The sequence below is a fragment of the Bactrocera neohumeralis genome, chromosome 2, assembly GCF_024586455.1.
Source record: "Bactrocera neohumeralis isolate Rockhampton chromosome 2, APGP_CSIRO_Bneo_wtdbg2-racon-allhic-juicebox.fasta_v2, whole genome shotgun sequence".
Classification (NCBI taxonomy): domain Eukaryota; kingdom Metazoa; phylum Arthropoda; class Insecta; order Diptera; family Tephritidae; genus Bactrocera; species Bactrocera neohumeralis.
In genome coordinates, this window is record NC_065919.1 from 9,896,247 (window position 1) to 9,913,480 (window position 17,234).

General features: G+C 39.2%; 2 protein-coding genes across 9 annotated transcripts in view; one reads left to right on the plus strand and one right to left on the minus strand.

Moving 5' to 3' along the window:
• Window positions 1-17,234, minus strand: part of LOC126767828 (trichoplein keratin filament-binding protein) — a 125,389-nt gene that overhangs the window by 86,663 nt on the left and 21,492 nt on the right. The gene's annotated exons all lie outside the window — the stretch shown is intronic.
• Window positions 8,311-17,234, plus strand: part of LOC126767821 (glutamic acid-rich protein) — a 30,167-nt gene continuing 21,243 nt past the window's right edge. Inside the window, exons 1-2 of one of the 5 annotated variants that reach the window (XM_050485477.1) lie at window positions 10,813-10,850; window positions 14,105-15,371. In XM_050485477.1, the coding sequence (XP_050341434.1) occupies window positions 14,288-15,371 (1,084 nt within the window). In that variant the 5' untranslated portion in view covers window positions 10,813-10,850; window positions 14,105-14,287. Of the gene's footprint in view, window positions 8,447-10,812; window positions 10,872-14,087; window positions 15,372-17,234 lie in introns of those variants that run through there. The other 4 variants (XM_050485476.1, XM_050485481.1, XM_050485479.1 and 1 more) reach the window with 4 other exon arrangements.

Consider the following 17,234-nt stretch of genomic DNA (forward strand, 5'->3'; position numbering starts at 1 on the left):
GCAACTTTAAATAATCAGAAAACTATATTGTTGCCCTAAAGGCTGTTATAATTTCATAATATTCGACAAAGTATACGCCATCAAACTGTGAAAAGAGCGCAGCACCCAATACGCACAGCAGTGAGCGTAAGTATTAACGCGCACAGAGGGGTAGGGATAAGGCGGTCAAAAAGTGTAAGTGTACTGTGAAATGCAATGCACTTAACATTTTGCGCTTGCACAAGCCAACAGAGCGTATAGAAAAACGTGTAGTGTGGTGTGGTGTGGTGTGGAGGGTGAAGCGCATGAACGAAAAGCGCATTAGCGCCGCGAGTTGTGCAACAGGAATAGGTGGCGTAGCGGATTTGGGAGAAGTGTATAATTTCCAACTGCCACTTGGTGGTTACTCAACACGATCAACCAGCAGACCAACTTCCGTCGCATGCAAGCGATGTGCGGTGACGGCAGTAGGGGCCGCTAAAAGCTATGCTATTCGCTCAAAATGTGAGCAGATTTTAATAGAAAAAGTTTGCGCGAGTTCAACAACGCGCGTTGCTAAAGACAACAAACATATTCCTAATGTTATAGAAATCGGGGTAACTAACCAACGCTTTGCCTTCGTTTTTTCCACGCATACACAAGCTGTATGCGCATGTACATATGTATATTGGCAGCAAAGTAGCAAAAAATTTGGAATTTTTTCAGGAAATTTGCGGTGGCAGCTTAAAAATTTTAATATCATACTTTTTGGCTAGTTTCCATGCAGAATGCAAGAGTATGGCAATTGGCGTTGGTATGTGTGTTAATTATTTATTTACTGGCGTATGTATGTAATATATATAATATCTAGATGCGCGGGCAATAAACGCTTCCGGCTGCAGTACACTGTATATATAAAAAAATTTGAATTCAAATAAATTCAAACCGAACGGAAATGAAATGAATAACAGTAGTTTTTATTATGGTGTGGAATAACGGTGCGGTGGGCATAATATGGTATCGTTTTAAAGCAAAAATATACATCACTAGTAGAATTGGGTATCGAAAATTTGTTATGAGCAACAGTAATTCAAAAAATATTCACAATCGCTGATTTAGTGTTTCCAAAGAGTTTTCTGCGCCTTTTTTTTTTGCTCTTTTATGGCAGATAGATAGAAAATTGAGGCTTTCCTCAAAATTTTCAAGATTCTACCCTCCAAAACATAGTTTGGCATGGCGCATTCCTGCTGTCCGCTGCCAATGCTGTTCTCTGCCCAACGGAATTCTTTTAAATCCAAAACCAAAATATATCTGGACGCAGCCGCAATATATGAAAGTCGGCCAGCTTCCATTGCCGGTTGCCACGTTGGAGTTGTGGCCACCCAGATTAGGTATACAAGTTGCAAACTGAGGTTCAAAAGCACTCCTCCACTAAAAGCGATATAAAGACTTCTGCTTGAAGAATTCTCGGAAAATGTCCCATTGGTATGGATATATGCGGTTCGCAATGCCTGCTCCAATGTTACGGTGTAGCACCCTCAGTAGTAGATCGATTGCCGAGAGTAACTCTGAATTGTAGTTAACCCTCCGAAACGCCGCTGTGGAAGAGGATACAGGGCCTTCATTTCGTGGAACGACATTATTTTCCGTTGCCAAAACCCTCTGCTGCCATGAGCTGCATGGTATGTTTCGCTACCTGTTTGAACACTAGATGCAAGCTCCAGCATGACTTCAGGTGCTTCAGTTGGGCGCAAGTGCACTTTGCCCATGAAACGCAGACACAGGCGAAAGCTTCGATATGTAGGCCCCAGAAAATGCCCAAGCAAATAATGACAATAAATGGTATACAGCTATCTTATGATATCTGGCTTGAAGGAATGGAATATGGAAACTTTTTAAAGAAACAAAAATCCAAAACCAAAAAATATCAAAATGTATGAAGGTCCATTTCAAACCGGTCTCAACAATGGAGTTGTGCGTCAAATATCCAACTGTTACAGTTACCTCTAATTACTCATTGTATTTCCAGCATACATATGTATATTAGGGTGAGTCTAAAAAAATATATTTTCAGGAATACCAAGCAAAAAAATATGTGCCCTAAAATAATCAAATTTCAAACGTTCAAATCGTTTAAGCAGTTAAGTTTACGAAAAAATCGAACGAGACCTTTTTGTAGAGCATTAAATTTCCTTTCCAAAATCTATGCAACGAGATATTTTTTTAAGTAACCGGAGCGAGATTTGAAAATAGAAAACTGTAACAAAGATTTTCCCGTTACTTTCTTACAGATGTCTAAGAACTAATTTTTCAAAGTACTTTTTTTTTTTTGACTCACCCTAATGCAAGTATACATATACAAATATAAATATGGCCGTCTACATGCCATCAGCACCGCAAATGCTGCTTTGTGTATTAAGTTACAGTTTGCATTTCAAATTGTAACCAACCGGAAGCGGCGTTTATTATTATGCGAACCGTTTTCGCTGGTCGGCGAAACACTAAAACCGCAGCGTGTTTTTATATAAATGCTGTGGTTGTACAGATTGTTTAAATTTGGTTTCTGCAACATTGGGTATTGAGGTTTACGAAATGTACACTGTTATTTTAATTTTTTTGTTTTTTTTTTTTGCATACTTAGTAAAAAGTTTCGTTTCACAGCATTCTCACTTTGCCGCCAACAACATTCATATTTAACCGTTATAATTAATATACATATATCTCTTTGCCGTGTTTGTGCATTTCTGAAAGGTTTCCATAATGTTCTAAATTACGTAAGCTTAAATAATGCTACAAGCGAATGGCAGACTTAAGCCACTTTCAGTTGACCAATAACAAAATTACGAAAACCACGTTACGTTCGGTTGCAAGATCAGTGAAGACCATTTTGAAAGATCATTTGGGCCTAAGAAAAGTGAAAGCACGATTGGTGCCAAAATCACTCAACTTTTTCGAATAACAGCGTCGCACTAACGACAGTGGAACAATCCTTCCCGACTACCAGGATGTCATGAAACATATTATTACTGGCGATAAATCTTGAATCTCTGCTTACGACTCGGAAACAGACGAATATCGTGACAAAGGTGAGCCGAAACCGAAAAAACCATGTCAACAAAAGTCAAAAATCAAGGTTATGCTGACAGTTTTCTTCGATTGAAGAGTTGTGGTGCACTCCGAATTGCTTCTGACCTGCCAAACTGTCAATGAGGAATACTATTTGAGTGTTATACGTCGTTTGCGCGAAGCTATTCGTAAACAGAGGCCGGAAGTATGGGTCGACAGCTATTGGTTTTTGCAGCATGATAATGCACTGCATTGATTTTCGTGAGTTTGTCGCCAAATTCTCAACCAATATCGTGCCACCATCACTGCATCCGCCTGATTTAGCTCCGAGTGACTTCTGGTTATTCAGCAAACTCAAACGATGAACCCGGGGAAACCACGCATTGACGGCTATTCCGGAAATTGACTTTAAAACTGTTTCAAGGATTGGAAAAAATGTTGCCACAAGTGTATTGAGGCCATTGACGGGACCAGAACCATGCATAGCTGTGGGGTCCCACACTCTTAGGGAGCTGCTTCGCACGGAGGAGAGAGTGGAGAGAGAATAGCACTGCCGGTTCTGCGACATGGAACAGTAAACCCCAGTACACCTTATTCTGGATTTCCTGGAATTATTCAGGCTGCTGGACCTTGGTGACCATATGTGATATAAGACTCCAGGTCGCAGTGCAATACCTCATTATTAACTATCTATCTATTGGAGCCAATGGAGATTACTTTGAGGGGAACGTCAAGAATAAATTAAGAACTTTAATATTATGAACAAAGTCTTACAATTTTTTGTTGATAGTAGTATGCTGAAGTAGTCCGGTATCGGCCGTTCCGACAAATAACTAGCTTCTTGGAGAGCAAAAATCGTGTGCCGAATTTCAAATCGATATCTCAAAATCTAAGAGACTAGTTCGAGTATATACATACAGGCAGACGGACAAATGAACATAGCTAAATTAACTCAGCTCGTCACGCGGATCATTTCGACATATATTTTAAAGGGTCTCCAACGCATCCTGCTGGATGTTGCACACATATTCAGGGTAGGAAAATAAATTTCATTGCTTGATTCACATTGAAATTTGCAAAAAGTGGTTTTAAGCATTAAAATTTACAAATCCGGCAAGCATGGTGCCTTTTTTTAAAATTATTACTCGGGCGCAAGAGCAACCAACGACGGGCGAAATTCAAGCGACTTTTTCACCTTATGGCAGAAAATTGGTTTCAGTGCCCAGTCAGTTTTATGGGAAACGGTAGTTTATTGTTGTTGCAACGCCAAAGGACCAAACACAATGGCGGAACAGAAAAGCGAATATTTTTTGGAAAAAAGTAAATAAAAGTAACGAGTAAAACAAACGCATGTGAGTAGGGCTGAATGCGCCAGAGGGAATATATTTTAATCGAGTGAAATACAAAAATAATAAAAACAACGCGCACAGGCGCAGAGTGCGATTTAATTGTGCTTACCGTGCTGTATTTGCTTTTATTGTTGCAACCATTTTTATCGTTCTATTATCGCGCTCAATGTTTTATTTATTTGTAACTGTTCAGCGCACTGTTCAGTGCACATGGAAAAAGAGTGATGACGCGCACCAACCTATTGTTGCTGTTTTGCCGCTGTGATTTTCAATTGAGCAGTAAAATGCAGTTGACGGCAATTGTTGGTGCGTTCGCTTTTATTGTCAGGCAATGTTGCAGTTGCCATGCCATTGTTGCAACCATTGATGGTCGTCAATGTTTATTGTTGCTAACATAACATAACAACGGCAATCGTTACTTCATTCACTGCTGCTTTACGATTTGTTATTATTGTTACGCGCATTGTAACAAATTGAAATAGTCAACAGTTTTCCGAAATATTTGCTTGTGTTGGAATGTGCAATCAGTTTTGCTGTTGCTATTGTTTTTGTTATAGCTATTTTGTTAAGCAAACATAACTAGCTTTATTGCGCTGTTTTTCTTTAGCCAACAAACCATTTTGTGTTTGCCTGCTTCGGTTAGTCGCCTCGAATACTCTGTACAAAGGTTGCTTTCTACAGGCGAGTACATATTTGCAATGTTTATATGTATATGTGGTTTATACCATACATCCACATATGTACATATATGCCATATCAGAAAGCAGTAACTATTACTGTTGTGATTACAGCTTCTGAGAGTGTCTACAATTAAACGCCTCTGCAAACTCAGCCAATCGACAACTGTTGACTGCTGAGACTAAGAAAGAGATGCAAGTAAAAACATGTAAGGAAGGGCTAACTTCGGATGTATTATACTCTTGCAACCTGCAGGAATCAAAGTCGGCGAAATTCCTTCGGGAAAACATGGAAGTTGTAGAACTCCAGAGGTGATCTAGCATTGCCCAGAGCATGCTAGAATTATGGAGGGAGCATGCCCACGAAAGGAATTTTAGTGTGCTCTGCCCAATCCACAAAAAATGGAGACCCCACAATCTGCGCCTACTACCGGGATAAGCCTCCTCAACATAGCCTATAAGATTCTATCGAGCGTACTGTGTGAAAGATGAAAGCTCACCGTCGACAAACTGATTGGACCTTATCAGTGTGACTTTAGGCCTGGCAAATCAACAACCAACTATGTACCAAATCTTGGAAAAGACCCGTAAAAAGAGAATCGATACACACCACCTCTTCTCGATTTCAAAGCTGGTTTTAACAGCAAAAAGGATCTGCCTCTATGCCGCGATGTCTGAATTTGGTATCCCCGCAAAACTAATAGCGCTGTGTAAACTTACAATCAGCAATACCAAAAGCTTCACCAGGATCGGGAAGGATCTCTCCGAGCCGTTCGATACCAAACGAGGTTTCAGACAAGCCTTTCGTGTAACTTCTTCAATCAACTCTTGGCGAAAATAATTCGAACTGCAGAACTAAACGGAGAAGGTATCATCTTCCATAAGAGAGTAAGTTTCTAAACAAACAATCGTCGCACTTGTGCTTTGCCTCTCAAGTCACTGTTGACAGTCATAACTACGAAGTCGTAGATAATTTCGTCTATCTGGGAACTAGTATTAATACCAACAATGTCAGCCTCGAAATCCAACGCAAAATCACTCTTGACCACGGGTTCTACTTTGGACTGAGAGTCGGCGTTACGAGCGGCTACGCTGGCTATGTTATGTCGTCCGAATGGAAGAAAACGCTCCAGTTCTAAAAGTATTCGACGCTGTACCCGCCGGGGAAAGCAGAGGAAGAGGAAGACCTCCACTCCGTTGGAGTGATCAGGTGAAGAAGGACCTGGCTGCACTTGGTATCTCGAATTGGCGCCAAATAGTGAAAAGAGAAACTGTTTCATCAAGACAATCAACGTATCACAAGTCAGTGAAAATAATGACAAAAAGCCATGAATTGAGCTTCAAATTCGTATCAATTCAGATCTGGTACCCAGCGATCCGTTTCTAAGATCTCAAAAATGCTCGCTTGGATTAAATTTTCGTCGAATGAAAAGGTGAGCGCCAAAGCTGTGGCCTATTTGGAAGCAAAAGACAAATTGTACTACAAAAGTGGTATCGAAAAGTCGGAGTGTCGATATAATCAGTGTATCACCCTTGAAAGGAACTGTGTTGAATAAAAAAAAACGAAATTTGCCAAAAAAAAAAACTGTGATGAATTATAGTAGGTCGAGTACTTTTCAATTGGCCTGTTATCTTAAGGGATCTCCGGCGTTTTCTTCGAGGAGTTACAAACTTCGTAGCCTACCTCGTTCAAGGTATAAAAACCACATGCGTTAACATTGTACGCAATTCTTATGTAACATATGCGATGTATTTGACGTTGAACCTGAGACAAGGTTAGCAATTCTTTATTATTGTTTGCATGCATGCATTGATTCATTTCTTTACGTTTTGAGTTGATGATAAGCTTATTTGAAAAGCAAGTGTATGCCCAAAACGAGCAGTGATAACAGAACCTGCACAAACTTCGACGCTACCGGCAGTCATGTCAGCAGATAGAGCATTGCTTGACCTCAGGCCACTCGAAACAGTATCCAAATCGATGGCAAGCACTTTTTCTCACCAACGCCAGCATTGCAAGCCATTCAATCGATCATTTGCCAAAATTTTGCAATTCAGTAGGGCAGCACCCGTTGCGTATACGCAACAAAGCAAAGCAAATGCGAGATATACGAAAACCCATAATGAGTTCGGAAGGTTTCATTTACTTGCCAAACAGTGGCAATGCGATCGCTAAGTGGCTAAGAGCTACGCCGGGCATATTATGTAAAGTGAAAGAATTAGAATTAGATCTAACTAAGTGAACATAAGAGCTACGTTTCTTTAGAAAAATATATTTACAAAAATTCTGAATTTGTGCGAATTTATACAAAAGTTTTGGTTTAGACAAAGCGTCAACTAAATATTGAACTACGCTACCGTAGCAGGTAAATTGAAACACATAACCGAGATATTTATCTGCATCCATCAAACGCCATGGATTTCCTGGACGAGTGGTTCTTGTCACAAGGTAAAGGAAACCCCCGCCAACAACTACATTCACGCCCAAACGAAAGTGCAATTACAAGTTATAGTTACAATGTTCTATTTCGACTTATTTAGATTGACAGGCGGTAGTGAGTGTTTGTATGTATGTGTATGTGTGTATATAATCAGTGCAAATGGCTGGCAGTTGAAGCTAAGTGGCACTTTCGTTTTTGAGTTAATATTGCAAGCGCAATCTGTAGCAGCTTAGCTGTCATTTGCCCATTAGTAAGCTGGATTACAGAAATGTTGTGGATGTGCGTCAAGCAGCGAGTTAAATATCGAGAAGTTGCAAGGATTTGCAGTGCAAAATTTCGCAAACGAAACTTCTTCTGTTGAAAACGCGCACAAAACTTGCGTAATTTTAATTTACTTCAATTGTGTTTTACTTTTACTTTCTTCGTTCTCGCGCGCATATTGATTGTGCAGTTGCAGTGTGCCTTGCTGTGTTCGCAATCCGCTTTAAGCTTTTTTATTTATTTTCCATTGCTCATCCAAGTCTTTCGTACTTTCATTCGACGTGTTGACATATACGCGAAGATCACAAAATTTTGTTGAAGTCATTTAATTAAGACTCGTGCCTTTTTTATTAATTACGCGCTGCTCTGCATTTCATAAAGTTCCACATTTTCCAAAGAAGATGGCAGTACATTGAATTGTTGCAACTTGGCACAACTATTTAAGACGACAAACACGCTGAAGCTCTTCAGTGACGGTGTGGTGTGTATGAGTTTGCTGACATTGCTTTGAATAGATTATGTGATTGCCTTTTAGGGATTTTGCGCAGGCAACACAGCTCATCAAATAAACATTTGTATAGAAAGTGAAGAAGTCTACACAGTTATACCGAAATGGATGGCTTTTATGTAAGCATACGCAAGCGTTGTATTTCGCAAATGGATATCGATTGCCCTTATCATATAGAAATCCAGTGTAAGTAATGCAGTGTGAATGGAAGTGAATGGAGTGGAGTGCTACCGCCTTTTATAACACTTAAAAAATATATCATCTCGTGGCTTATTTTATTGCTCATATTTAGTTCAATAATAATTTGTTACAATCGAAACGAAGAAGTATTACAATAACTATTGCTGGAATGAAAGAGTTTCCTAAAAGCAAAAAAACTGGTAGTCGAAAAAGTATTTTCGTATTTTTAATCAAACTTTAACTTATTTGTTTTTATATTTTGGTCGAGCACTTTTTGCCATTTTTCCGCCAGAGCCATTATTCCATCAGTGTAAATCGAAATTTCGAAACTTCCAGAACGGTTGCGAGCTACACGAACTGATCTTCAATTTCATTCATCAAATCGGTTATCATGGCGCGATTGAGAGTTACCATCTCACCGGCATCATTTTTATATTGAGATAGTATATGGACCCATCCACACCAATCCGTTGTTGTTTCTGAAGGAAATGGCAGCTCTTGAATCTCTTCAAGTTGCTCTCAGTCCCAAATATGGCAATTTTGCTTGTTTACATACCCATTGGGTCAGTAAAATTTGGTTCGAAAACGGCTCTCGGAACTTTTCAAGAGCCAAAGAGAGCGTAGCGATGTCGGTATGGAAGGTCGAGCAGCGTCAGTTCTTGCACAAGCGACGTAAAATGCGCCAAGTCGTTCCATACGTCAGTCCGAGTTTCTGCGAACGGCACCTCAAGAGCCACGTCGAGCAGCGTCGTTCTTGCACAAGCGACGTAAAATGCGCCAAGTCGTTCCATACGTCAGTCCGAGTTTCTGCGAACGGCACCGATTGACCCTCCACGACCTTCGTGTAAACTACGGCTGCTATATTTTCTTCACTGCGTGCTAGACGTGGTCTATTCGATCGAATATTATCCAATACTGAATGCTGGGTTCCAAGACGGTTGGATGGATGAAAAGTTGAGCGAAGCGCTTGAGACACATTATTTACAGAACGTGAATTTTCGTAATAAAGTTGAACAATTTCTAAACGTAAGCCTTTCCATGATGAAATCACAAACTATACAGAAAAAGAAAAAAACATGACAGCTTGACACGACTCACGTGTGATCTGCCAAGAAAAGTCTATTGAAAAAAATACCTCTAATAAAAATAAAAATATCGAACAAAGAATTTGTCTCAAATTTTGTATTTCTAGCCAAATTTCGTGTGCTGAATCGTAGCGAATGATGATTCAATTTGATCGAAAACACAATAAAACCTTCAAAGGTGGTCGGGGCCTATTCAATTGACAAAAGTTATAAAAAGTGAAGGCAAGTGTTAGAGAGATGGCAAGAGAGCTCGACATCTCTCGTGAGTCCGTTCCATTGATTTTGGTGGATATTTTAGGTATGAAACGCGTTCTTGCTCAACTAGTCCTGAAAAAGCTGAATTTTTTTCAAAAAGAGTACCGTAAACAGCTCTCTTTGGACATGCTTGATTGTGCGAATTCCGATCCCACATTCGTAGACATCATTATAACTGCCGTTTGGATAGGGTTTATGGGTTTGACATGGAAAGAAGTCGGAATGGAGTGGGAAAAAACGAGCCAAAACCAAAAAACCCACGCCAAAGCCGCCCAAAAATCAAGGTCATGCTCATTGTTTTATCGATATTCGTGGTTTGGTGCATCATGATTTTTTTCCGGAGGGACAGACGGTCCATAAGGAGTGCTATGTGGCCATATTGAGGCGTTTGCTTGAGAACATCCGTTGAAAACGGACGGAATTGTGGAGAAGCAATTCATGGATTTTACACAATGATAATGCAGCATTGCATCGAGCCACGATTGTGACCGATAATAAAGCGACAACGCAATGAATACCACCGACCAACAGCTGTATTCACCAGATTTGGCGGCGTGTGATTTTTTCTTGTTCCCCAAACTGAAATTGTCGCTCCATGGAACCCGTTTTCAATCGATCGAGGCGATAAACAAAATTCGCTCAAGGAGCAGAAAGCCATCCCAAAAAGTGCTTATGAAAACTGTTTCGAAGACTGGAAAAATCGTTGGCATAAGCGTATTACAGTGTAAAGTATTATATCATGAACGAATACCTTATCATAAACACTTATTTTAACCGTTATTAGAAAATCTCAACATTAAACTTCCTTCCTTCCATTACTATTGCATGAGTTGAAAGGAGATTTTTCAAAAATAGCAAGCAAACTCAAAACTATAAAAAGCTAATTTTGAAATTATCTCAACATTAGCAAATATACGCTGAATGGTTGAGCGAATTGGAATAAGTTTCTGTATATTACACTCACTCATTCGCACACGCTTTTCACAAATTTAGGCGCATAACAGATTCGAAAATCCACAATTTTCAGTTCTACGGAAGCGCTGGCTAGCTGTGTACCGGAAAATACTGAAGTGACTGTGCTTAATTTTTAGGTTGCAGACCAAAAAAAAAAATATCTCTCAGTTTGAAAATAGAAAATTTACAAAATTTTTGGTGAAAGTGCATATACACTGGAAAATTACGAAATTTCAAAAAGAATAAAAATTGAAACTAGCAACACGTTAAATAAAAACACGAAACTATAATCATATTTTGAAGTCGCTTTACAAATTTCGTCCCTTCTTAGCGCAACAGTACAAAAGTTACGCCACATATACATACATACAACTTGAATTATTCAAATATTTTTGACCGAATACGTTGCAGAAATTCCCACGAAACGTTTAAATATAGCGATGATTGCGATGGCAATGGCTAAGGCAAAATCGTTCGCCATTTAGTATAATTGAAAAGTGCAATAAGAGCGCTGCAGATATTGCAAGTTTACGTATTTCCAAATGCAACTTTGCACAGCGATTCAAATTAATGACCCATCAAATTTGCATAGATTTCAACAAGCGAGCGTTTCAGTGGAATCGGAGGGGCGAGCGAAGTGAATGACGAACGGCAACGCAAAAATGCAAATCGAAAAAAGCTAGGAAATTAATAAGACAGATAGATAGACACAAGGGAAAGTGGAAAGCGGGATAGAGCAAGAACAAATTCAATTTTCGAAAACGAAGAGAAAGCCAACAAGGCGAAAAAACAATTCGCTTTCGCAGCATTTTCACAATTGATCAGTTTTTTTTTGCTTTTTGCTTTTCCTTTTCGACAGCAACGCCCCCACATGGTTTTATTTTTATACATATTCGAGAAATAACAAAAATAACGGAATATAATTAAAAGCTACTTGCTACTTGCTACTCCGCTTTGTGCGATCATTCTCATAAATTTACACAAATAATATGTAAATACACTGAAAACACACAGGCAAAATCTTGTGTTTGTATGTATACGTTTGAGTATATAAAACGTGTCTGATGTGTGTGTGTTTATGAGAAGAAGAAAGCGCAAAAGCAAACGATTGAGATAAACCAAAAGCGAGCATATTTTCACAAAATAAAAAAAAAAAAAAAAAAATCATTTTCGTAAGGCGAAAGGCGGGCGACGAAGCAACAGCCGCGGAGAATTGAAAGCGAAACGCATATGGAAACATAAATAGAGGTTCGTTAAAATTGAAGAAATGCGTGAAAATGTGTGGAAAAGTGTTGGAAAAATGGCAGCGCACATTCAACAACCACAAGTAGCATCGCCGAGAACAACAACAACAACCAGAGCAACTGTGTATTTGGCCTTTGCTCAAGTTGGGGTACAAAAAGGCTGGTCGACGAGTGGCGAGCGACGTTGGCCTCCGCTGAAATGCAAAGCAAACGCTTTACCTTTTCAACGTTTTTAAGCTCTGCTGACTTTACACTACAATTTTGACGGAAAATGTTGACCATTTAATCAAATTATGCATAAATGCATACGTACATATATGTACGCGCTTACTTACGTACAAATATATTCTCAGATTTAAATACTTTTTTTTGTATATGCGCTTTTTATACCCTGCACAGAGTATATTAAGCATGCCAAGAAGTTTGTAACACTGAAAAACGTCTTAGACCATTTAAAATAAATAAATGATCAGCATTACAAGCTGAGTTGATTTAGTCATGTCCGTTTGTCTATATATACGCGAACTGGTCCCAGTTTATGAGATATTGATCTGAAATTTTGCACACGTTCTTTTCTCCCTAATAAGTTGCTCATTTGTTGGTACCGCCGATATCAGACCACTATAGCACATAGCTGCCATACAAACTGAGCGTACCGAATGAAGCGCTTATATGGAAAACTTTTTATTTAACGAGATATCGTCACCAAATTTCGCATGGGTTATTCTCTAAAGAAGTGGTTTAATCTCCGTAGAAATTATTCAGATCGAGTCACTACAGCATATAGCTGCCATACAAACTGAATGCTCGGAAGCAAGTGCTTATATGGAAAACGTTTTTATTTAACGAGATATCGTCACCAAATTTCGCATGGGTTATTCTCTAAAGAAGTGGTTTAATCTCCGTAGAAATTATTCAGATCGAGTCACTATAGCATATAGTTGCCATACAAACTGGCCGATAAAAATCAAGTTTATATAAAGAAATTTGTATATTTGAGAAATTATTCAGATCGAGACACTATAGCATATAGCTGCCATACAAACTGGCCGATAAAAATCAAGTTTATGTAAAGAAATTTGTATATTTGAGAAGGGTATAGCTTCGGTGCCACCGAAGTGAAAGGTTTTTATATACAGATACATATATATATGTGTGCGTTTGGGCATATTTACAGTTATACGCGATGCCAGAAAGCCTTTGCTGGGAGATATATTGACCAAATGTGTGTAAATTAAAGCAATCTTGCGTACAGAAATGAATTGAACGGACTGAAGGCCAAAAAGCAATAATGTATACATATGCAATAATAACAACAAACATATGGACTTCATTTTTTTTCGTTATTATTATTTTTCATTTTTTCTTTTTCCTTTTTCCTTTTTCCTTTATTTATTTTTTTAATTACATTTAAAGTGACGATGACTTTCGACTCGAACGCTCAGTAATATTGATCTGATTGCGCCCAACCATTCGTATGAGCGTTTATTACGCTTAATTAGCACTACATTATTGAACATCCCTTTTTACGCTCGTTACTCATTTTAAATTTCTGAATTCACACAAAAATGACGTCGCCTCTACACAAATATTGTAGAAACCGAGAAGAACAACAAATGCAACAATGTTTAAGACACACGTACAAGTGTTTGAGCAGCCCCGTTGCTGCCATAGCCCCTCACCGAGTAGGCTCAGCAATGCTAGCATTGTTAGCCTATTTTTAAAGATGAAAATCACCACCGCCAACAGCAAATCGGTGGCCGCACTTTCCACACACCGCATTGTGTACTACAAGTAGCGCTGCGTTCCTGCTAGCCTATATATTTTTGCGCTGCTTGGCAAATGTATTTTTGAAGTCCGACAAAATGTGGATGAATGGATACACACAAGAACGAGCTATTTTCTGAAGCAAGTGAAATCTCTCAAACAGCTGTTGCGCTTCGACGGGACGAGTACGCGCAAAATTGGTTGTTTCGAAATAATTGTGCACAAATCGAGGACATTAACGAATTCGTTGAATAATTATAAATATAAAAAATTGTATATTAACTAATTCAAATTGAAGTGTGCTGAGTAACTTTCATTGTACGAACAATTTAATAGTTTGCTTTGTTTTCTCTGTATAGTTTAAAGCGTTTATAGTGATTGAAACGAGACATAACGATATTAGTGCAATACTTGACAGCAGTTTCGGCATTAGTGTTACCGTTGCGCTGTGATAGCGATGTTCTAGAGTTCTTACACTTTTTCTAAAACTTTGAAAACTTTCGTAAAACTGGAAACGTGAATCAGCCGAACCACACGACACAATGCCATTCGTTGCGCCGAAGAGCACTACCACCAGCACCACTGGACGCACCACTTTTCGGCCGCCATGGGTGAAAGAGGATTCGACCGCCAATGCAAAGCCCTCGGTGCCGTGGGCAAAGAAGACAGTTGCCACAACGGCCGATAAAGATAAGGACAAGGAGAAGGAAAATGGTGAAAAGACGACAACTACGTTGGCGGCCAAGAAGACAACGGCACCAGTAAAAAAAGTTAATGAAACAGTTGCGACGGCCAAAAAGACTGTCGAGCCCGTCAAGAAAGCAGCAGTGGAGCCGTTGAAAAAGAACGCTGAGCCAGCGAAGAAAGTGATTGAACCAGTCAAACGTGTAGTAGAACCTGCTAAGAAAGTAGTTGCACCCGTTAAGAAGGCGCCAGAGCCTGTGGTAGTCAAGAAGCCGGCAACCACAACGGCAACGAAATCAGCTGCAGCAGCGGTAAAGAAGAAGGAACCAACGCCATCGTCATCGGAAGAAGAGGAGACTGAAGAAGAGGAAGAAGAAGAGACTGAGGAAGAGGAGAGCGAGGAAGAAGAGAGTGAGGAAGAAGAGGAGGAAAGTGAGGAGGCAGCAGATGACAAAGAAGTGGACGATCTCGAAGGACTGTCCGATTTAGAGTTTTCCGAAAACGAGTTTACACAACCATCACTGCGGTTGGGCGTGAAACTAAAGAAGACACCACAAGTTAAAAAGAAGGAGAATGAAAGTGAGTTATCAAGACGCTTCTCAATTGAAAAACCCAAATTACGACCGGTCATGGTCAAGCGCGACAAGTCCATGAAAAAAGTTGAAGGTGATAGCGACGATGACGAGGACGAAAATGAAGAAGAACATGAACGTCAATTGCGTTTCAAATTAGAGAAACCAAAATTGAGACATGTTAAACGCGAAGAGAAACCCTTGCCAAGCAAGAGTACCGAGGATATTATGAAAATACGGCCCGTTTTGAAAAAGGTTAACAAAATCGACGAAATACTCAAAGAGCCGAAAGAAGAGCCTAAACCCGAATTCAAAACTAAACAGTTGCGTAAAGCACCGTCAATCAAACGTGAGCCCAGCATGAAAAACGGTGAGTGTTTGTGCAGACAGTGAGTTGTGAAATGGAAAGTGAAAAACGTAATGAATTTATAGTGTTAAAGCAAAAAGCAGAAATCAATTAATGCTAAATAAACCAACAAGCTAACCAAGATGGAAGTCAGCTTTAGTTGCAATTATTCATTATAATTATTTTACTAAGTGATGCCTTTTAGCTGAAATAGCGCATAGAAGTGGCGCACAAGCTTTCCTCAAGTGGCTCTTCTAACCCGGCTGTAATATATCAAACGCTTCATTAACCCTTAGCAAATACGCCAATACGTGAGTTTTGTAAGTACAACCTTTTTCAAATAGAACACAGGAAATATTTTCTAAACCGTCTTGTCGCCGCTTGGACTTCGTTTTGTGCCATGTTAATGTTATTTATTAAAATATGTATATTTATGGCCATCATTCGCCTCATTTCGTATTCACTTCATACCAAAAAGCTTTAGAAACAACAAAAAAGTTGTAGCATTTCTAAAGCACTCGAGAAATCTAGAAAGGAGGTCGCCACTTTCACATTTATAGCTAACGCATCACATTCGTTCACACATACAAATATATGTATATATACCCCATATGTTCCCATGTTACATACAGACAACTATACGAAGACACATTTATTAGGCTCTTCGGTAATTTGAAGTGGTTTGAAATGTTTTTAATGCTGTTAATACGCGTAAATCACTTGCAAAGCCACACATTTGGATTCCTCACAGACAGCTTACCACCCACTCGTGTGAGGCTTTCAAGAATTGTCTGCCATTTTATTTGTATGCTAGACAAGTTAGCGTATTTTCAAAATATTCTACAACTGTGTAGGTGTGTTCATGTATGGTTGGTAATGCATGAAGTGTGTTGGTAATAATATTTTCTCCGAAGAAATCTAGTTAAAAGCAATATAAGGTCTAGTAAAAAAAGTCCATTATTTTTCTACTTAATAGATGGCTTCAATAATATACAAGTATATCGCGTGTTGTATAAATGCCATCGCGTTACGTGATATGGCGTTAGAAAGATAGGATTTGGTACTAAACAAACCCCTCGAACAGTTTTTTGATTGCTTGACTCAATATTGTTTCAGCACACGTCAAACCTGCAACTAGAACAGAATTGACGGTCAAGAAGTTTCGCTATGAGTTTGGTGAGACTGTTAGGGATTCCCCATGAGCTACTATGAGCTGCTTCCCTACGGCTAAACTCTTAATTCGGTGTTGTATTGTCAATAAAAAGACCGTCTGAAGGAAGCAATCCACCCGTAGCGGTTAGCTTTAGCCAATGGGAGAGGAATTATATTCCAGACCACACACATCGTTAGCGACGGAACAGAGGTTCCGTGCGCTTGATTGGGAAATTCTTCTGCATTGACATTTTACTCCGGTTCGGTCCGGTGATTGTTGCCTGTTCTTGTCTATGGCGAATGATTTTACTGGTGAGAAAATCGACTCAAAAGAAGCTTGTTCAGTTTTTCGTCAATAGGGCCGAGCAGTTATCTCCAAAATGGCGACATGCTATCGAACAAAACGGTTAACATTTGACCTAAATCGCATCATTTTAGCTACTAAACTTTATTGGATTTTAAATTTATTTTTACTAGGCCTTATACTTAAATTTTTAGTGCAAACTTAAGGCGTATTTTCGATTTCGTTCGTTTTTAGAGTTCTGTGATGCTGAGATGTAATGAATTTGAGAATAGAGTTCGACGACTGCTAGATTCAATCGAAATTTCGCGAAAGTGAATAAAATCTGGCGTTTTTTATACTCTTGTCAAAAACGAATTGAGATATACATATATAGGGTGATATGACGAGACGAGTTGAAATCCGGATGACTTTCTGCCAGTCTGTCCGCCTGT